Source organism: Oncorhynchus nerka, linkage group LG11 (assembly GCF_034236695.1).
Source record: "Oncorhynchus nerka isolate Pitt River linkage group LG11, Oner_Uvic_2.0, whole genome shotgun sequence".
NCBI lineage: Eukaryota > Metazoa > Chordata > Actinopteri > Salmoniformes > Salmonidae > Oncorhynchus > Oncorhynchus nerka.
Genome location: NC_088406.1, coordinates 57,970,794 through 57,994,103, shown reverse-complemented (window position 1 = coordinate 57,994,103; position 23,310 = coordinate 57,970,794). Strand labels below are relative to the sequence as shown.

The 23,310-nt window shown below is 40.2% G+C and overlaps 1 protein-coding gene across 2 annotated transcripts; it reads right to left on the bottom strand.

The window, feature by feature from the left end:
* Positions 1-1,394: 1,394 nt before the first annotated feature.
* Positions 1,395-23,280, bottom strand: primpol (primase and polymerase (DNA-directed)). 2 transcript variants are annotated; one of them, XM_029673397.2, is made up of 14 exons: positions 23,094-23,280; positions 22,332-22,549; positions 21,828-21,922; positions 21,539-21,677; positions 19,189-19,336; positions 16,847-16,949; positions 15,936-16,045; positions 15,480-15,642; positions 13,921-14,024; positions 12,078-12,164; positions 8,209-8,317; positions 2,793-2,869; positions 2,531-2,577; positions 1,395-2,116 (listed from the first exon to the last, which is right to left on the bottom strand). In XM_029673397.2, the coding sequence occupies exons 2-14, from the start codon at positions 22,512-22,514 to the stop codon at positions 1,835-1,837; spliced, it is 1,647 nt and encodes a 548-aa protein (XP_029529257.1). In that variant the 5' UTR covers positions 22,515-22,549; positions 23,094-23,280; the 3' UTR covers positions 1,395-1,834. The 2 variants fall into 2 exon arrangements, with proteins under 2 accessions (XP_029529257.1, XP_029529256.1); XM_029673396.2 differs by lacking the exon at positions 23,094-23,280 and adding an exon at positions 23,004-23,088.
* Positions 23,281-23,310: the final 30 nt, after the last annotated feature.

Genomic DNA, 23,310 nt, shown 5'->3' with positions numbered 1-23,310 from the left:
AACGGACCAAGGCAATTGCCCTAAGGGACACTGCACTTTACATATCTGATTAAACATCCATTTGACATTGGGTTCTATTTGCTAAATAACTATCCAACCATGTGATTGCAGGTGACGTAAAGTCATAGCAAGTGAGTTTCTTTAATAACAATTTAAGATCAAAGGCTACACTGAAATCTAACAATACAGCTCCAACTCATCTTATTATCCATTTATTTTAACCAATCTTTCATCCTAGTCAATGCAGTACTAGTTGAGTGCCTGAAGAATTACCTTGTGTGGCTCAGTTGGTAGAGCATGGCACTTGCAACGCCTGGATTGTCGGTACAATTTGCACGGGTGACCAGTACAAATAAATGTATCTACTCACTACTGTAAGTCGCTCTGGATAAGAGCGTCTGCTAAATGTAAAATGTATTTGGTCAAACACAATTTTCTCCATCAGTTTACTAAGAACAGGCTGCAAACTGATTGGCCAGCAAAGTGTGCTTTACTATTTTTAGGCAGTGGAATTACTTTAGCTTCCTTCCATGCTTGGTGACTCAATTTGCAGAAATGGTTCGCAGTCAAATCACCCAGAAAATAATCCAGAACAAACAAGGACCAGAAAACAGGTAAGGAGTTGGTAAATGTTCAGTTATCAGAAACATCCTATATACAATTCTACGCTATCAGAACCAGTAGGGCCAACGTTCAAAGCAAGGTGCTTTATTGTGCAGCGCACTACACCGCTGACGATGCTCTTTTTAATGGCATATTCCCAGACATTTGTGGTAATTGTCACACTATAACGCGTCCAACATTTTCTTCCATGAGAGCTACTTAAATTTTTTTCACTCAAATACAATTGTTCATATAGAAACATAATTGGATGTTCTGAGTCCATGGCAATGCTTGAATCTGGAGGAAACGAAAAAATCCATGTGTAATTATCCTTTAATTGCATATGTATGTGGAATGTGTACTGCTGCTGCTCATTTCATGGCAAAGTTTGCAAATAAAGGTTTTGGGAAAGTATTTCTGGCTACACAGAGTGATAGACAAACGCAATATTACTGGAAATTAATATGGCAGATATTGTGTTAGGTTTGGGTTTTTAATCCAATAGTGGCTGACCAGGGGTTTGATAATGTCAATGCGGCATTGACTAGATAGTAGCTGAGAGCTTGCAGTGTCTGATACTTGTGAGATTTGTTTATGACCGTTTGCAGTGGAACACATGAAAGTTGCATGTACATTCAGAATTGTTTGGCTTGCTACTCATAGGTGGGCTGCGAGCAATCTGCACCTTGCGATCGACCTGTTGGAGACCCCTGCTTATAGGCCTAGGTAATTGGGAAAAACCTCTTTTATAAAGTGCATTAACAGTCAATAATTGAAATTGAGGATTGTACTGAATTTCAATGTTTTTATTTAGCCTTTATTTAACCAGGCAAGTCAGTTAAGAACAAATTCTTATTTACAATGACTGCCTACCCCTGACAAACCCTAACCCGGACGACAATGGGCAAATTGTGCGGCCGGTTGTGATGCAGCCTGGAATCGAACCAGGGTCTGTAGTGACTCCTTTAGCATGAAGATGCAGTGCCTTAGACCACTGCGTCACTCAGGAGCCTGTATTACAAATGAGAAATGAACTGTTGGACAAGTATAACCTCCCTCTAATGCAGTCTTCTTCCATTCTGCTCCTGTAGGCTGGCAGGCTTTTGTTCCAGCCCAGCACCTCAACACACCATCAAGCCCTCGAATAGTTGAATGGGGTGGGTTCCCCCTGAGCTGGAGCAAAAGCCTGGTCACCCTGTCTCTCCATGAACAGAATTGAGGGAAAATGCACTTAGCACTTAGTGGCCGACAAGCACAAATCTTTGAGGGACTCAAACTCAGTCATGGTTTGGAGCAGAAGCTCATCTGGGACATCATCCTCTGCCAAATCGCCTGTGCTTCTCTCAACATCCTCCAGGGCCTCCAGGTAAGCCTGGTCATCCCCCCAGGGATCGCCGTCTTCTCTCTGGGGAAGTGTTGCTGCCGAGCCCCCCAGGTACTTCTCCACTGGGAGTGTCTGGCTGAGCTCGATGTTCCCCACGTCGTCCATCAGATATGCCTGGTCCTCCTCATCCTGCCACCAAATAGACAAACACACAGCTTAATAGCTTTATTTTTTACTTTTGTTATTGTGAGATTCTTTTTTGAGACCCATTCATGTGGGTCGGCAGGCAGGGTAGCCTAGTGGTTAGAGCGTTGGACTAGTAACCGAAAGGTTGCAAGTTCGAATCCCCGAGCTGACAAGGTACAAATCTGTCGTTCTGCCCCTGAACAGGCAGTTAACCCACTGTTCCTAGGCCGTCATTGAAAATAAGAATTTGTTCTTAACTGACTTGCCTAGTAAAATAAATGTAGCCAGAGGAAATCGGGTACCCAACAGTCTCTTTCTGTTTCTTGTGGTGATGTGGCCATTTTAATAGAAAATTACAAGTGTGACTGAGGCGAATCAGACTTTTGTAGCAATGAGGGGAACAGGTGCAGAACTCACCATTGTTATGAGGTAGCTGACGCAGATGTCCTGTGGTAATGGGTAACCTGGAAGAGTAATGACTGGTTTAAAAGGCACAATCTGTAAGATTTCCTGCTGTTCCAGTCATTTCAATTCATGACATACTGGTACACCAATCACCTAAAACACAGGCTCTTGATTGTGGTGATAAGACTACGTGTGTCAATAGTATTAGATCTATTTTAATCAAAGTCAGCACTATTTTTACTTCAATAATATTTCAATGTTAACCAGCGCATACTAGAAGATCTGAAGCTCTTGCAAGCAGGGTCATGACACTTCTGGTACCAGACCTCCTGTTTAAGATCCACCAGAATCCTGTGGGGGAAAAAGAGAAAGAACAGTCAGAGGGACAAAAGTAAATTCCTTGTGTTGTGAGGAGGCAAGAGAAGGTCCTAGGGCAGGAATCAAGGATCTCCTCAGATGCATTTTGAGGAGGTGGTTAAGGAATCAAGAAAACAGAGATTCACCAAAGAGTATCAATATACTGACAAGAGACGGGATTGAGTGCTCTAACAATTGGAGCAGGTGGGAACAGTCTAGCCAATGAGGGCAGATTTGCATGTGAACAACAGGCGCAACTCCAATATATATACACTGCTCAAAAAAATAAAGGGAACACTTAAACAACACAATGTAACTCCAAGTCAATCACACTTCTGTGAAATCAAACTGTCCACTTAGGAAGCAACACTGATTGACAATAAATTTCACATGCTGTTGTGCAAATGGAATAGACAACAGGTGGAAATTATAGGCAATTAGCAAGACACCCCCAATAAAGGAGTGGTTCTGCAGGTGGGGACCACAGACCACTTTTCAGTTCCTATGCTTCCTGGCTGATGTTTTGGTCACTTTTGAATGCTGGCGGTGCTTTCACTCTAGTGGTAGCATGAGACGGAGTCTACAACCCACACAAGTGGCTCAGGTAGTGCAGCTCATCCAGGATGGAACATCAATGCGAGCTGTGGCAAGACAGTTTGCTGTGTCTGTCAGCGTAGTGTCCAGAGCATGGAGGTGCTACCAGGAGACCGGCCAGTACATCAGGAGACGTTGAGGAGGCCAACAACCCAGCAGCAGGACCGCTACCTCTGCCTTTGTGCAATGAGGAGCAGGAGGAGCACTGCCAGAGCCCTGCAAAATGACCTCCAGCAGGCCACAAATGTGCATGTGTCTGCTCAAACGGTCAGAAACAGACTCCATGAGGGTGGTATGAGGGCCCGACGTCCACAGGTGCCGGTTGTGCTTACACAGCCCAACACCGTGCAGAACGTTTGGCATTTGCCAGAGAACACCAAGATTGGCAAATTCGCCACTGGTGCCCTGTGCTCTTCACAGATGAAAGCAGGTTCACACTGAGCACATGTGACAGACGTGACAGAGTCTGGAGACGCCGTGGAGAACGTTCTGCTGCCTGCAACATCCTCCAGCATGACCGGTTTGGCGGTGGGTCAGTCATGGTGTGGGGTGGCATTTCTTTGGGGGGCCGCACAGCCCTCCATGTGCTCGCCAGAGGTAGCCTGACTGCCATTAGGTACCGAGATGAGATCCTCAGACCCCTTGTGAGACCATATGCTGGTGCGGTTGGCCCTGGGTTCCTCCTAATGCAAGACAATGCTAGACCTCATGTGGCTGGAGTGTGTCAGCAGTTCCTGCAAGAGGAAGGCATTGATGCTATGGACTGGCCCGCCCGTTCCCCAGACCTGAATCCAATTGAGCACATCTGGGACATCATGTCTCGCTCCATCCACCAATGCCACGTTCCACCAGACTGTCCAGGAGTTGTAGGAAGGTCATACAGGCACGTGGAGGCCACACACACTACTGAGCCTCATTTTGACTTGTTTTAACGACATTACATCAAAGTTGGATCAGCCTGTAGTGTGGTGATCCACTTTAGTTTTGAGTGTGACTCCAAATCCAGACTTCCATGGGTTGATAAATTTGATTTCCATTGATAATTTGTGTGATTTTGTTGTCAGCACATTCAACTATGTAAAGAAAAAAGTTTTTAATAAGAATATTTCATTCATTCAGATCTAGGATGTGTTATTTTAGTGTTCCCTTTATTTTTTTGAGCAGTGTATATAAAAAAAAATCTCAGTTGCAGGGATGCCATGTGTCCACTTACAGTGCATTCGGAAAGTATTCAGACCCCTTGAATTTTGACATTTCTTTACAGCCTTATTCTTTTTTTCTCAATCTACACACAATACCCCATAATGACAAAGCAAAAATCGATTTTTTGAAATGTTGAAAAGCTGAACTGAACTATTACTCAGTACTTTGTTGAATCAATCAATCAAATGTATTTATAAAGCCCTCCTTACATCAGCTGATGTCAAAGTGCTGTATAGAAACCTAGCCTAAAACCCCAAACAGCAAGCAATGCAGGTGTAGAAGCACGGTGGCTAGGAAAATCTCTAGAAAGGCCGGAACTTAGGAAGAAACCTAGAGAGGAACCAGGCTATGAGGGGTAGCCATTCCTGAAGCACCTTTGGCAGCGATTACAGCCTCGAGTCTTCTTGGGTATGACGCTACAAGTTTGGCACACCTGTATTTGGGGAGTTTCTACCATTCTAATCTGCAGATCCTCTCAAGCTCTGTCTGGTTGGATGGGGAATGTCGCTGCACAGCTATTTTCAGGTCTCTCCAGATGTTGGCTCGGGTTCAAGTCCGGGCTCTGGCTGGGCCACTCAAGGACATTCCTGTGTTATCTTGGATGTGTGCTCATGGTCATTGTCCTGTTGGAAGGTGAGCCTTCGCCCAATCTGAGGTCCTGAGCAGGTTTTCATCAAGGATCTCTCTGCAATTTGCTCTGTTCATCTTTCCCTCAATCCTGACTAGTCCCTGCCACTGAAATACATCTCCACCACCATAATTCACCATAGGGATGGTGTCAGGTTTTCTCCAGACGTGAAGCTTGGAATTCAGGCCAAAGAGTTCAGAGAATCTTGTTTCTTATGGTCTGAGAGTCCTTTAGGTGCCTTTTTTGCAAAGTTCAAGCGGGCTGTATTTGTATTTATTACAGATGCCAAAGCAGCAGCTAATCTTCTTGGGGTCCAGCAAAATTTAGGCAGTTTATACAATAAAAAAAAACATTACAATACATTCACAACACACTGTGTGCCCTCGGGCCCCTACTCCACCACTACCACATATCTACAGTACTAAATCCATGTTTATGTATAGTGCGTATGTTATCGTGTGTGTGTCTGTACCAATGTTTGTGTTGCTTCACAGTCCCCGCTGTTCCATAAGGTGTTTTTTTAATCCTAATTCTACTGCTTGCGTCAGTTACTTGATGTGGAATAGAGTTCCATGTAGTCATGGCTCTATGTAGTACTGTGTGCCTCCCATAGTCTGTTCTGGACTTGGGGACTGTGAAGAGACCTCTTGTAGCATGTCTTGTGGGGTATGCATGCAACATGTCAATACTTCTCATAAATAAAAGTAGTGATGAAGTCAATCTCTTCCACTTTCAGCCAGGAGAGATTGACATGCATATTATTAATATTAGCGCTCTGTGTAAATCCAAGGGCCAGCCATGCTGCCCTGTTCTGAGCCAATTGCAATTTTCCTAAGACCTTTTTTTGTGGCACCTGACCACACGACTGAACAGTAGTCAAGGTGCAACAAAACTAGGGCCTGTAGGACCTGCCTCGTTGATAGTGTTGTTAGGAAGGCAGAGCATCACTTTATTATAGACAGTCTCCCCATCTTAGCTACTACTGCATCAATATGTTTTGACCATGACAGTTTTACAATCCAGGGTTACTCCAAGCAGTTTAGTCATGTCAATTTGCACATGATTTATTACAAGATTTAGTTGAGGTTTAGGGATTAGTGAGTGTTTGGTTCCAAATACAATGCTTTTAGTTTTAGAAATATTTAGGGCTAACTTATTCCTTGCCACCTGCTCTGAAACTAACTGCAGCTCTTTGTTGAGGGTTGCAATCATTTCAGTCGCTGTAGTAGCGGACGTGTATAGTGTTGAGTCATCCGCATACATAGACACTCTTTACTCAAAGTCAGTGGCATGTCGTTAGTGAAAAATTTAAAAAGTAAAGGGCCTAAACAGCTACCCTGGGTGATTCCTGATTCTAACTGGATTATATTTGAGAGGCCGCCATTAAATAACTCCCTGTGTGTTTTGTTAGACAAGTAACTATTTCTCCACATTATAGCAGGGGATGTAAAGTCATAACACATACTTTTTTCCAGCAGCAGACTATGATCGATAATGTCAAAAGCGGCACTGAAGTCTAACAAGACAGCCCCCACAATCATTTTATCGTCAATTTCTCTCAGCCAATCAGTCATTTGTGTTGTGCTTCTTGAATGTCCTTCCCTATAAGTATGCTGAAATGCTGTTGTCATTTTGTTTACTGTGAAATAGCATTGCATCTCGTCAAGCACCATTTTTTCCCAGAAGTTTACTAAGGGTTGGTAATAGGCTGATTGGTCTACTATTTGAGCCACTAAAGGGGGTTTACTATTCTTGGGTAACAGAATGACTTTAGCTTCCCCCCAGGCCTGAGGGCACACGCTCTCCAGTAGGCTTAAATTGAAGATGTGGCAAATAGGAGTGTCATGTGCCTTTTACTGAGGAGTGTCTTCCATCTGGCCACTCTATCATCGGGATCTTGTTCACCTCCCTGACCAATGCCCTTCTCCCCTGACTGCGCAGTTTGGCCGGGCGGCCAGCTCTAGGAAGAGCCTTGGTGGTTTCAAACTTCTTCTATTTAAAAATGATGGAGGCCACTGTCTTCTTGGGGACCTTCAATGCTGCTGACATTTTTTCGGACACTTCCCCAGATCTGTGCCTCGACACAATCCTGTCACGGAGCTCCACGGACAATTCCTTCGACCTCATGGCTTGGTTTTTGCTCTGACATACACTGTTAACTGTGGGACCTTATATAGACAGGTGTGTGCCTTTACAAATCATGCACAATCAATTGAATTGACCACAGGTGGACTCCAATCAATTTGTAGAAACATCGCAAGGATGATCAATGGAAACGGGCACCTGAGATCAATTTTGACTCTCATAGCAAAGGTTCTGAATACTAAGGTATTTATGTTTTTAACTGTTTTCGATTTGTCATTATGGGGTATTGTGTGTAGATTTATGAAAATTGTAATTTCATACATTTTAGAATAGAACGTAACAAAATGTGGAAAAGGGGAAGGGATCTGAATACCTTCGAATCCACTGTTTATGTACATTTGTAACAACCTAAACATTACAAAACTTCAATTCAATCAAATAAGCCTCAAGTAGCAAATTAGCAATACATTTTTTATGTTGACCAAACAACACTCTTCCATTGACCTCTATACAAAAATCCCCACTCCCACTGCTTGACGCTATATTTTCGCGTGGACAGATGCTTTGCCTCTTCCTCTCTGGATTCAGTAACAAAGGGCTTTATCACGATGCATTTAAAATGGCTTCCTCTCCTTCAACTGCACTGATCTGAAAGAACAGGATAGGTGGAAAGAACATGGTGGCCACCTATAGGGCTATTTGCTTTCACCCGTCCAGTTATTTTAGATCAATACATAATCCAGTAAGGAGAAAAGGAGAGGAAGGAAGGATGACACTTTGGACTACTGAGACAGATCCCCTCAATTCCAAACTAGACACTCACATGATGTTGTTGCTTTTGTGGCACCGGTGAACATTCTGACACCAGCGGTACTTTAGGATGTCGTAGACAAGTAACTGCTCTGAAACAAAGTAATTCCACCGTCGTATGCCTGTTAGGGAAAATATTGGAAACTTTTATATTTCAACACTTCAACTTGGTAAATTTGATACACTACAGATCTTTAATGCAGCAGCAGTTAGATTGTTTTATTATATACTAGAGGTCAACCGATTAATTGGAATGGCCGATTAATTAGGGCCGATTTCAAGTTTTCATAACAATCGGAAATCTGTATTTTTGGACACCGATTTAAAAACCTTTATTTAACTAGGCAAGTCAGTTAACCTGTTGAGTGTAGGGGGCAGTATTTTGATGTTTGGATGAAAAACGTACCCAAATTAAACTGCCTATTTCTCAGGCCAGTATCTAGAATATGCATATAATTGTCAGATTAGGATAGAAAAAAACTCTAAAGTTTCAAACTGTCAAAAATATTGTCTGTGAGTAAAACAGAACTGATATTGCAGGCGAAAACCTGAGGAAAATCCAACCCGGAAGTGCTGTTTTTCCTGAAAGCTCTCTGTTCCATTGCCTGCCTTCGCTCCATTTAAAGGGATATCAACCAGATTCATTTTCCTATGGCTTCCACATGTTGTGAACAGTCTTAGACATAGTTTCGGGCTTTTATTTTGAAAAATTAGCGAGAAAGATCACACTGCACCATTGTATGGCTGGGTGCCAGTGTAACAGGGTTATATTGGTGATTCCGCTTGCCACTTTATTGTTAAGCCAATGGGTTTTTGGTTTGAGTTTGTCTTGCCTTCACCTACTCAACATGGCATCTTATTGGCTGGTTTGCGTAGCTTGCTTACGAGGGGGGATGTTCCAGTTAGAATCGTCCCAGTGAACAAGCACCAAACCAGCGGTAAGATGTTGGCTGCAAAGCACTGTACATCAAAAGTGATTTTTATACTCTCAAGTGATGATTTAAATGTACAATTTATATCAAATTGTTTGTAAATGTTATTTGAACATCACACATAAGATGCAGCGGTTTTTGGAGAATATTTGTTGTGCATTTTGTTGTAAAGAATTCCCGCCAGTACTAGCTAGCAACTTACTGTGTCTGGTGGGGGGGGGTTCATATATTTTGTACAGTGCGTGAGTGCAGAGTTGGATGGTGAGACGAGCATTGCATGACGTGCAATTTTGTGTCGTTCCTATCAGGTACATTGTTAAAGATATTATATTGTAATTGTATTATTTTGGTAACTAGCCCAGTGAACAAGCACCAAACCAGCGTGCGTGAGTGCAGAGTTGGATGGTGAGACGAGCATTGCATGACGTGCAATTTTGTGTCGTTCCTATCAGAATAAAGCTACATGACTGGTGCTACATATTGGAGTTCCGTGTCGATGACTGATTGTACACAACGCAAGAAGAGTACTGTTACACCAGCAGCGTTTGGAATGCGGAGCAGACATTTTCTCCCTCTCTCCTATTGAAGAAGGTACAGTCAGGTTGAAATATTATCGATTATATTGTAAAAACAACCTGAGGATTGATTATAAAAAAACGTTTTACATGCTTCTATGAACTTTACGGAATTTTCGTCTGCCCAGTCGTGACCGCTCGAGCTTGTGGATTTCTGAACATAACACGCCAACCAAATGGAGGTATTTTGGATATCAAAATAATCTTTATGGAACAAAAGGAACATTTATTGTGTAACCAGGAGTCTCATGAGTGCAAACATCTGAAGATCATCAAAGGTAAGCGATTCATTTGATTGTTTTTCTGACTTTCGTGACCAATCTACTTGGCTGCTAGCTGTTTGTAATGTTTTGTCTACTGAGAGATGTCCTTACATAAAAGCTTTTTTGAAATCTGACATGCCAGGTGGATTAACAACAAGCTACGCTGTGTTTTGCTATATTGCACTTGTGATTTCATGAAAATTAAATATTTGTAGTAATTTAATTTGAATTTGGCGCTCTGCAATTCAACGGTTGTTGACGAAAATGATCCCGCTAACAGGTGCATCAAGAAGTTAAGAACATACTTATTTTCAATGACGGCCTAGGAACGGTGGGTGAACTACCTTGTTCAGGGGCAGAACGACAGATTTTTACCTTGTCAGCTCGGTGATTCAGTCTTGCAACCTTACGGTTAACTAGTCCAACGCTCTAACCACCTGCCTTACATTGCACATTGCACTCCACAAGAGGAGCCTGCCTGTTACGTGAATGCAGTAAGAAGCCACGGTAAGTTGCTAGCTAGCATTAAACTTATCTTATAAAAAACAATCAATCATAATCACTAGTTATCTAGCGTGTCTTGCGTTGCATATAATCGATGCGGTGTGCATTCGCGAAAAAGGACTGTCGTTGCTCCAACGTGTACCTAACCATAAACATCAATGCCTTTCTTAAAATCAATACACAAGTATAGCTTTTTAAACCTGCATATTTAGTTAATATTGCCTGCTAACATGAATTTATTTTAACTAGGAAAATTGTGTCACTGTGTGAAGACTATTTCTTCCTAACAACGACAGCCAACTTCGCAAAATGGGGGATGATTTAACAAAAGTGCATTTGCGGGAAAAAAAGCACAATCGTTGCACGACTGTACCTAACCATAAACATCAATGCCTTTCTTAAAATCAATACACAGAAGTATATATTTTTAAACCTGCATATTTAGGTGACATTGTGTCACTTCTCTTGCGTTCATTGCACGCAGAGTCAGGGTATATGCAACAGTTTGGGCCGCCTGGCTCGTTGCAAACTAATTTGCCAGAATTTTACATAATTATGACATAACATTGAAGGTTGTGCAATGTAACAGGAATATTTAGACTTATGGATGCCACCCGTTAGATAAAATACGGAACAGTTCCGTATTTCACTGAAAGAATAAATGTTTTGTTTTCGAGATGATAATTTCCGGATTCGACCATATTAATGACCTAAGACTCGTATTTCTGTGTGTTATTATATTATAATTAAGTCTATGATTTGATAGAGCAGTCTGACTGAGCGGTGGTAGGCACCAGCAGGCTCGTAAGCATTCATTCAAACAGCGCTTTCGTGCGTTTTGCCAGCAGCTCTTCGCAATGCTTCAAGCATTGCGCTGTTTATGACTTCAAGCCTATCAACTCCCAAGATTAGACTTGTGTAACCGATGTGAAATGGCTAGCTAGTTAGCGGGGTGCGCGCTAATAGCGTTTCAAACGTCACTCGCTCTGAGACTTGGAGTAGTTGTTCCCCTTGCTCTGCATGGGTAACACTGCTTCGAGGGTGACTGTTGTCGATGTGTTCCTGGTTCGAGCCCAGGTAGGAGCGAGGAGAGGGACGGAAGCTATTACACTGGCAATACTAAAGTGCCTATAAGAATATCCTATAGTGAAAGGTATATGAAATACAAATCGTATAGAGAGAAATAGTCCTATAATTCACATTATAACTACAACCTAAAACTTCTTACCTGGGAATATTGAAGACTCATGTTAGAACTGAAATGTAGCTTTCTTACATGGCACATATTGCACTTTTACTTTCTTCTGCAACACTTTGTTTTTGCATTATTTAAACCAAATTGAACATGTTTCATTATTTATTTGAGGCTAAATCGATTTTATTGATGTATTATATTAAGTTAAAATAAGTGTTCATTCAGTATTGTTGTAATTGTCATTATTACAAATAAATTGTAAAATATCGGCCGATTAATCGGTATCTGCTTTTCTTGGTCCTCCAATAAATCGGTATCGGCTTTGAAAATTCATAATAGGTCGACCTCTATTACATACAGTGCATCTAAAATAATACATACAGTATTTATCTAACAGGTGCTTTAAAACTTACTTCCTTGGATGCCATCCTTTTTCACCACAGAAAGAACAAAGTTGTCCACTTCTTTGTGGGGAGAACACTGGTAGCCTCCCAAAGAGTCTTATATTGAAGGATGACAAACAAAACAATATCTTTCATAGAAAGGCTATTAAATTCAATAACCCCTGTTTTCTTCAGTCAAAACCAGTATTAGCCAGAAGTTTAACATTGGCAATGAAATCTTCAGACCTGGGTCAAATACATATGTCATATTCCTTAAAATACTAGACGTGAGCTTGACATAGCCTGCCTGGCGCAATGGAATAGTCCCAAAAGTGCATACAAAATACAAAAGTGTATTCATCTGTGTCTGTATATATATACAGTACCAGTCAAAAGTTTGGACACACCTACTCATTCCCGGGTTTGTCTTTATTTTTACTCTTTTCTAGAATAATAGTGAAGACATCAAAACTATGAAATAACACATATGGAATCATGTAGTAACCAAAAAAAGTGTTAAACAAATCAAAATATATTTTATTTTTGAAATTCTTCAAAGTAGCCAACCTTTGCCTTGACAGCTTTGCACACAGAGTATTCATTCCCTTGACTTATTTCACATTTTGTTGTGTTACAGCCTGAATTTTTTTTTATTAAACAGATTTTTTCTCTCACCCATCTACACACAATACTTCATAATAACAAAGTGAAAATATGTTTTTTAATTTTTTTGGCACATTCATTTAAAATAAAATGCAGAAATAATTTACAAAAGTATTCACACCCCTGAGTCTTACTGGGTACGTCTAAGAGCTTCCCACATCTGGATTGTGTAACATTTCCACATTCTTTTCAAAATTATTTCAGTTCTGTTCAACTGGTTGTTGATCATTGCTAGACAACTATTTTCAGGTCTTGCCAAAGATTTTAAAGTAGATTTAAGTCAAAAATGTAACTTGGTCACTCAGGAACATTCACTGTCTTCTTGGTAAGCACCTCCAGTGTAGATGTGGCCTTGTGTTTTAGGTTATTGTCATGGTGAAAGGTGAATTAATCTCCCAGTGTCTGATGTAAAGCAGAATGAAGGAGGTTTTCCTCTAGGATTTTGCCAATTTTTTTATTATGTACATGCTTCCTTCTTTTCACTTTGTCATTTAGGTTAGTATTGTGGAGTTACTACAATTTTGTTGATCCAGCCTCAGTTTTCTCCTGTCACAGCCATTAAACTCTAACTGTTTTAAAGTCATCATTGGCCTCATGGTGAAATCCATGAGTGGTTTCCTTCCTATCTGGCCACTGAGTTGGGATGGATGCCTTTATCTTTGTAGTGACTTGGTGTATTGACACACCATCCAAAGCCTTATTAATAACTTCACTATGCTCAAAGGGATGTTCATTGTCTGCTTTATTTAAAAAAAGAATTAATTAAGACCTCTCTACCAATAGGTGCACTATTTTGCGAGGGTTTAGAAAACCTCCCTGGTTGAATCTGTGTTTGAAATGCATTGCTCGATTGAGGGGTCATACAATTATGTGTGGGGTACAGAGATGAGGTAGTATGGTGTTAAACACCATTATTGCACACAGTGCGTCCATGTAACTTATTATCTGAGTTGTTAAGCAAATTGTTATGAACTGATTTAGGCTTGCCATAACAAAGGGGTTGAATACCTATTGACTCAAGACATTTCAGCTTTTCAATTGTAAACATTTCTAAAAACATAATTCCATGACATGATGGGGTATTGTGTGTAGACCAGTGACAAATAATCTCGTATTTTATAGAATGATTCACCTGGTTTGGGTGAGGTCATTAACAACTTTGCTCGCACGTACACAACACACACACAGCTCTGTCTTCTGGGGTCAGTACCTGAAACATAGTGTGAAGTCGAACCCAGCTGAGCATGAGGCTTGGGGCATATCCCGTCCCTCTCGTCATGGAGGTCCCATGTCAGAATCTTCTGTCCGGTGAAACTGCAGACCAATATTGAAATTAGAGGTCGACCGATTAATTAGGGCCGATTTCAAGTTTTCATAACAATCGGATTTGCTGATTTAAAAAACTAATAATTATACCTTCATTTAACTAGGCAAGTCAGGTTAAGAACTCATTCTTATTTTCAATGACGGCCTAGGAACGGTGGGTTAACTGCCTTGTTCAGGGGCAGAACGACAGATTTTCACCTTGTCAGCTCAGGGGATCTTGCAGTTAACTAATCCAACGCAATAACGACGTGCCTCTCTCTCGTTGCACTCCACAAGGAGACTGCCTGTTACACGAATGCAGTAAGCCAAGGTAAGTTGCTAGCTAGCATTAAACTTAACTTATAAAAAACAATCAATCATAATCACTAGTTAACTACACATGGTTGATGATATTACTATATATTATCTAGCGTGTCCTACGTTGCATATAATCTGACTGACCATACAAGCATACAAGTATCTGACTGAGCGGTGGTAGGCAGAAGCAGGCGCGTAAACATTCATTCAAACAGCACTTTTGTGCGTTTTTTGCCAGCAGCTCTTCGTTGTGCATCAAGCATTGCGCTGTTTATGACTTCAAGCCTATCAACTCCCGAGATGAGGCTGGTGTAACCGAAGTGAAATGGCTAGCTAGTTAGCGCACGCTAACTAGAGGGACGGAAGCTATACTGTTTCACTAGCAATACTTAAGTGCCTATAAGAACATCCAATAGTCATAGGTTAATGAAATACAAATGGTATAGAGGGAAGGGAAATAGTCCTATAATTCCTATAATAACTACAACCTAAAACTTCTTACCTGGGAATATTGAAGACTCATGTTAAAAGGAACCACCAGCTTTCATATGTTCTCATGTTCTGAGCAAGGAACTGAAACGTTAGCTTTCTTACATAGCATATATTGCACTTTTACTTTCTTCTCCAATACTTTGTTTTTGCATTATTTACTTGAGGCTAAATTGATTTTATTGATGTATTATATTAAGTTAAAATAAGTGTTAATTCAGTATTGTTGTAATTGTCATTATTACAACAATAATCCGTATCGGCGTTGAAAAATCACAATCGGTCGACCTCTAATTGAAATGTCAGAATATTAAGCATGTTGAATAGTCAAGCACTTCCATCTCAATCCAAATGTTAATCTTCAACACACACCCCTGCTCTTCCTTCCTCCCACTTAATGTCGCATGACGAAACCAGCATTCAGTGGGCTTGTTTGATAGCATTTTTTTTATTTTTATGATTTCAACCAGCTTTGCCAGGTCAGTACACAGTCAAGTCACCTGTAGTTCCTGGGTAAAGTTTCTCCTAGGCACAGATCTAGGATCACCATCCCCTGAGACATCCCAATAAATGCCAACCTGCTCAGTTATGGGGAAAATGCTAAACTGACCAAAGATCAGAATCTAGGGGCAACTCCACCCTTCACTTCATCTGTACCTTACGTTGCTGATTAAGGAGGACTGGAACAAGCTCTCCTCTGCAGAGATGTTCCTTTTAGGCTTGGTGATGAACTTGTTGTCCTCTGCGACAGTGAAGGCTACATTCTTCCCCACCTTAGATGACTTGTAGAGACGGAAGTTTCTGTTCTTGGTGTACACACCTACATTTCATCCATTGTAACATAAATTAACACAAACAAGTGGAAATTAGTATTACTGACACAATTTACAATGCATTGACAAGATAAATCAAATTCCATACAACTATAGACTGGTTATAAAAAATAAATAATTGATGGACAAACACAGCAATAAAATAGAGATATAATCATCTAAAACAGAACAAAATTCAAAGATAACAAAGATTAGTTGTCAATGCTTGTATCTACTATTTAAGCCTCATTTGAAAGTAAAGGTAAAATCGACTTTTCAAGATGCTTCAGGTGACACTTACCGAGGTCAACAAAAAGCCCATCCTGTCCGTCCTTGTTTTTCACCAACAGGAAGCTGAGGTCCCTCTCTTCCTGTCTGGGCCTCTTGGCCTGTGGACTTCCAATCAGCCCCCTAATAATAATAATACATAGGATTTACAGTCAGGTCCATAATTATTGGTACCCTTGATAAAGATAACCATAAAAAGACTGTACAAGATAAATAATACAAATACTGAGCTATATTGTATGCTCAATTTAATTCCATTTTTTTATTTTTTTATTATATTATACTAATATAACTGCACAGGGAAAGAGATTTTGTTTCATAAGAAAGATAGGGGTCAAAATTATTGGCACCCCCGTTTTCAATGTATGGAGTATAACAAAACTGAGCCCTTTTCGAAAATGTTTAATGAGATTGGAGAACACGTTGAGAAGGATCTTAGACCATTCCTCCATACAGATCCTTGATATCCTTTGTCTGCTCTTATGGATTGCCCTCTTCAATCCAATCTTATTAAACATTTTAGAATGAAGCTCAGTTTTGCTATCCTCACAAGGGGAGGGTGCTAGAGTACTGAAAAGAGAGGGGCCAATTATTTTTGACCCCTATATTTGAGAATTTTTGTATTACTGTTTAAACAAAATATATTTCATTAAGCAATTGTATTAGTATAAAATATAATTTCCCCATTATATGGAACATGCAATATATCTCAGTATTTGTATTATTTATTTATACAGTATTTTGTGCCAATATTTATCAAGGGTGCCAATTATTATGGACCTGACTTTTCTAAACCCTTAAGTATTGTGTTGTAGTATTGAATGAATCTATCAATTAGTTTCTTAGTTAGTAATTGCGTTAAATCTCTTGGAATAATAAGATAAAGTGTTACCAAAATTTGTTTTAGAACATCAAATGACAGACCTTTTGCCACTGTCCTCTGTGACTCCACCCATGTCATTCTCAAGTTCACTTCCACTCCTATTCACGCTCAGCACTGGTTGCAGAATCAAATGGATAAATTGCCCTTTAAAAAAGACGAAATGCATACTTGATTTACTGATGAGAGATATTTTTTAAATCAGCACAAGCCTACATTGATTAGAAAACAATTCATTTTATTTTCTACCTCCAATATAAAGCAATAATATTGTGAAGTTGAGTTTAATATCGATATGCAACAATTTCATTGAGTTTACAGGGTTACAGTATTTCATATGAGGAAATCAGTCAATTGAAATAAATAAATTAGGCCCTAATCTATGAATATCACATGACTGGGAATACAGATATGCATATGTTGGTCACAAAAGAAATGGGCCTCAGGATCTCATCACTGTATTTTTGTGCATTCAAATTGCCATCGATAAAATCTAATTGTGTTTGTTGTCCATAGCTTATGCCTGCCCATACCATAACCCCACCCCCACAATGGGGCACTCTGTTCACAACAGCAAACTGCTCGCCCATATGACGCCATACACGTGGTCTGCAGATGTGAGGCTGGTTGGACATACTGCCAAATTCTCTAAAAAGACGTTGGAGGCGTTATGGTAGAGGAATTAACATGAAATTATCTGGCAACTGCTCAGGTGGACATTCCTGCAGTCAGCATGCCAACAGAACATTTCTGGGATCTTTAATTTCAGCTCATGAAACATGGGACCAACACTTTACATGTTGTGTTTATATTGTTGTTCAGTGTATACAGTTGAAGTCGGAAGTTTACATGTGTCATTAAAACTCGTTTTTCAACCTCTCCAGAAATGAATTGTTAACAAACTATAGTTTTGGTAAGTTAGTTAGGACATCTACTGTGTGCATGACAAAAGTCATTTTTCCAACAATTGTTTACAGACAGATCATTTCACTGTATCACAATTCCAGTGGGTCAGAAGTTGACATACAATAAGTTAACTGTGCCTTTAAACAGCTTGGAAAATTCCAGAAAATGATGTCATGGCTTTAGAAGTTTCTGATAGGCTAATTGACATCATTTGAGTCAATTGGAGGTGTACTTGTGAATGTATTTAAATTCCTACCTTCAAACTCTGTCCCTCTTTGCTTGACAACATGGGAAAATAAAAAGAAATCAGCCAAGACCTCCACAAGTCTGGTTCATCCTTGGGAGCAATTTCCAAATGTCTGAAGGTACCACGCTCATCTGTACAAACAATAGTACGCAAGTATAAACACCATGGGACTACGCAGCCGTCATAGCGCTCACCAAGGAGACGCGTTCTGCCTCCTAGAGATGAATGTGCTTTGGTACGAAAAGTGCAAATCAATCCCAGAACAAAAAGCAAAGGACCTTTGCCGGTACAAAAGTATCCATAGTAAAACAGGTCCTATATCGACATAACCTGAAAAAGCCAGACTGCGGTTTGCAACTGCACATGGGGACAAAGATCGTACTTTTTGGAGAAATGTCCTCTGGTCTGATGAAACAAAAAATTCAACTGTTTGGCCATAATGACCATCGTTATGTGAGCAGGAAAAAGGGGGAGGCTTGCAAGCCGAAGAACCCATCCCAACTGTGAAGCACGGGGGTGGCAGCATCATGCTGTGGGGGTGCTTTGCTGCTGGAGGGACTGGTGCACTTCACAAAATAGATGGCCTCATGAGGGAGGACAATTATATGTAAATATTGAAGCAACATGTCAAGACATCAGTCAGGAAGTTAAAGCTTGGTCGCAAATGGGTCTTCCAAATGGACAATGACCCCAAGCATACTTCCAATGTTGTGGCAAAATGGCTTAAGGACAACAAAGTCAAGGTATTGAAGTGGCCATCAAAAAGCCCTGACCTCAATCCTATAGAAATTTGTGGGCAGAACTGAAAAAGTGTGTGCGAGTAAGGAGGACAACAAACCTGTTTCAGTTACACCAACTCTGTCAGGAGGAATGGGCCAAAATTCCCCCAACTTATTGTGGGAAGCTTGTGGAAGGCTACCCGAAATGTTTGACCCAAGTTGAACAGTTTAAAGGCAATGCTACCAAATACTAATTGAGTGTATGAAAACTTCTGACCCACTGGGAATGTGAGGAAATAAATAGAATATGAAATAAATCATTCTCTCTGCTATCATTCTGACATTTCACATTCTTAAAATAAAGTGGTGATCCTAACTGACCTAAGACAGGGAATTTTTACGAGGATTAAATGTATTTAGCTAAGGTGTATGTAAACTTCCGACTTCAACTGTATATCTCTATCTACGGTCTCGTTTCCACTTTTTTCATCAGAGACAGTAGGAGATTACGTACCGACATGTAGGTTATCCTTAAAAGCTGCATTTGGTAAAATGAAGATGAGATGGCGACTGAATTTTTCCTCTGTGCTGGAGTCAAGGTTCAGAACATCTTTCCCAGAGCACTCAATCCCATACACCTCCTCCAGCTTCTCACACACATACTGTAAACACACAGGAGAAAACAGCATTACCAAATATAAATATTAATAAACATTAAAGGTTCAATCTGTGATTGCTACATCCATTTTTGGACTTTTAAATTAATTATGTACACTACCATTCAAAAGTTTGGGGTCACTTAGAAATGTCCTTGTTTTTTAAAGAAACCACATTTTTTGTTAATTAAAATAACATCAAATTGATCAGAAATACAGGGTGGACATTGTTAATGTTGTAAATGACTTTTGTAGCGGGAAACGTATGATTTTTTATGGAAAATCAACATAGGCGTACAGAGGCCCATTGTCATCAACCATCACTCCTGTGTTCCAATGGCAAGTTGTGTTAGCTAATCCAAGTTTATCATTTAAAAAGCTAATTGATCATTAAAAAACTTTTTTGCAATTATGTTAGCACAGCTGAAAACTTTTGTCCTGATTAAAGAAGCAATACAACTGTCCTTCTTTAGACTAGTTGAGTATGTGGAACATCAGCATCTGGGTTCGATTACAGGCTGAAACTCGTCAGTCTATTCTTGTTCTGAGAAATGAAGGCTATTCCATGCGATAAATTGCCAAGAAACTGAATATCTCGTGCAACAGTGTGTACTACTCCCTTCACAGAACAGCACAAACTGGCCCTAACCAGAATAGAAACAGGAGTGGGAGGCCCCGGTGCACAACTGAGCAAGAGGACAAGTACATTATAGTGACTAGTTTGAGAAACAGATGCCTCACAAGTCCTAAACTGGTAGCTTCATTAAATAGTACCCGCAATGTCAACAGTGAAGAGGCGACTCCGGGATGCTGGGCATTTAGACAGAGTTGCAAAGAAAAAGCCATATCTCAGTGGCCAATAAAAAGAAAAGATTAATATGGGCAAAAGAACACAGACACTGGACAGAGGAAGATTTGGAAAAAAGTGTTATGGACAGACAAATCTAAGTTTGAGGTGTTCAGATCACAAAGAACAACATTTGTGAGATGCAGAAAAAATGAAAAGATGCTGGAGGAGTGTTGACACCATCTGTCAAGCATGGTGGAGGCAATGTGATGGTCATGGGGTGCTTTGGTGGTGGTAAAGTGGGAGATTTGTAAAGGGGATCTTAAAGAAGGAAGGCTATCACTCCATTTTGCAACGTCATGCCATACCCTGTATGTGCATAATTGGAGCCAACTTTTTCCTACAACAGGAACCCAAAGCACAGCTCCAAACTATGCAATAACTATTTAGAGAAGAAGCAGTCAGCTGGTGTTCTGTCTATAATGGAGTGGCCAGCACAGTCACCGGACCTCAGCTCTATTGAGCTGTTGTGGGAGCAGCTTGACCGTATGGTACGTAAGAAGTGCCCATCAAGCCAGTCCAACTTGTGGGAGATGCTTCAGGAAGCATGGGGTGAAATCTCTTCAGATTACCTCAACAAATTGACAACTAGAATGCCAAAGGTCTGCAAGGCTGTAATTGCTGCAAATGGAGGATTCTTTGACGAAAGCAAAGTTTGAAGGACACAATTATTATTTCAATTAAAAATCATTATTTATAACCTTGTCTTGACTATATTTTCTATTCATTTTGCAACTAATTTCATATTTGTTTTCATGGAAAACAAGGACATTTCTAAGTGACCCCAAACGTTTGAACGGTATTGATTCTTGAAGAATATAACTTATGATGAACTGTCATACCATCAGAACCTAAAATATAAGCTCGTTTTTCTCCATTGTTTGTAAACAATGTAGCTGTAAACAAACACTGTATAGCCTCAAAACATGATTAAAATTATGCAAGTGAGTCTTTTCATCCATAGCTCTGTCTATGAATTTGAGAGTGGATACATTAATATTTAATTCCTCAGAATGTACAACAAAAAACAACTTTCTACAGATCCCACTTCATTTGGACCATAAGTCATAGGGGCTACATAACACTGTCATAACAATTAAATAACATTTGTCCTAAACAGTCTTGGCAGCTGGCTTCACCTTATGGCAACTGACTTTACACTGTCATGCCACAAACCATTCATTTGATTAGCCAGTTTGCTAGCTATTAGCCTCGCTAATAGGCTGATCTAAACATTGTGTGTGTCATGTCAGTGTAAAGTAAATTGTCATAACAATGACATAACTAACACCATAAACAACATATTTGACCCAAGTCTATTTTGCACTTGAGAGGGAAGGAAGCATTCAATGTTTGCGTACCTGGATGAGGGAGGCCACCATGCACTTCCCATCAAAGCCCTTATTGGAGGGCCTGTGGAACTCCAAGTCAAAATATAGCTTGCAAACAGCCCCCTCTGGGATCACCTCATAGCAATGCATCAGAGATTGCCTGTAGGTACTAATTAGTTGAAATTGAAAGGGTTGAAGTGCAGTAGTACCATTGGTTAACAGTCTTCAGTTATGACAAATAGGACTTTCTTATTTCTTAACTGCCTATGAAGGTATAAATACAGTTGTATTGAAGTGAATGGTGTAACCTTATACATACCTGTAGTAATGCCATAGCTCACTGTAACTGGTGACCAGGAAGATCCTCTGACCCATCTTTGTCTGTTCCTTCTCAAGTGCAAACACGTGTACGTCCTTTGAATTAGAGGGCAGTCAAAACTACAGTTAGCTGAAAACAATGTCATTTTTTCTGTTATTATGACTCATTGGGGCGGCAGCGTAGCCTAGTGGTTAGAGCGTTGGACTAGTAACCGAAAGGTTCCCGAGCTGACAAGGTACAAATCTGTCATTCTGCCCCTGAACAGGGCAGGTAACCCACTGTTCCTAGGTCGTCATTGAAAATAAGAATATGATCTTAACTGACTTGCCTAGTTAAATAAAGGTAATATAAAATGGAAGTGCAATGAAACACACATCACACAAAAGGACATAAAGCCTGCTCACAGATCTGTTTGTGCTCTCTTGTCAAATCCTATGGTCAATGTCAAACATGACAGCACAAACGGATCTGGCACCATGTTACTCCAGACATGCTGGTGCATACCTCTCTGCAACTCTGTGCAAAGTTGATAGCCATACATTGACGAGGGAAGAGCTTCCATATGGAGGATGGCTGCCATGGCCGGGACAGCCTAGGTTTGTAGCATGAGGTCAAAGGACACTGCTGGAAGGACTGAGCTAGTTCTTCCACCTTCTTCAATCTGTTTCCCCAATCACCCTTGTTCATCTTCTATGTGATGCTGGCTGCCACCACAGTCATTTCTGCATGTAAGAAATCAAATAAAAACAAGTTTTTGATTAGTGTTATTTATATCTAACTTAGCAATGATCAATACTGAAGGCATTAAAATAGACCTATGGCTCCATCTCTGATTTTTCATTCGCAGCAATGTGATTGTGAAGCCCCATCATTATTAGGCCTAGCAGAGAATGGATGGAATGTGGCTGGATTAATGTAGCTAGCTAGGGCCAACTTTCAAATTCAGACACATTGGATGCAATGACTGACAGCCCGTGAGAATGACAAGATTGTTTTAGCTACATTCATACATTTGTTTGCAAGCATTCGATTGTGTATGAATTGGTACCAATTACATGTGTATACAGACTGATTAAATCAGACTAGCCATACACACTGCATATTTAGCCGGAGCTGAGTTTAATATGTAATGTTGTTAATGCTAGTAACACTAAAATGTATAATAATATGTCAAACCTGCTTAACGTTTCCTAAACTAAGCTAATTGGCTAGCTAGCTAACGTTACAGAATTCGACTTAAAGCAGGAACTGAATCTATCTACTTACAGGAACCCGTGTTGAAAACGTTGTTTTTCAGCGAAATGTTACGTACTTCATGGAAGAACGTATGGTGCGTTCCAGTGCGCTAGAAGTGTGCCTTACTATCCAATTAATTGAGCACATGCTGAATTCGTGCAATATGGATATGAAATATTGCAAATGCATATAGCCCACCAATATGGAGCCACCATTTATATGTACACGTTTATTATTATCAATATTA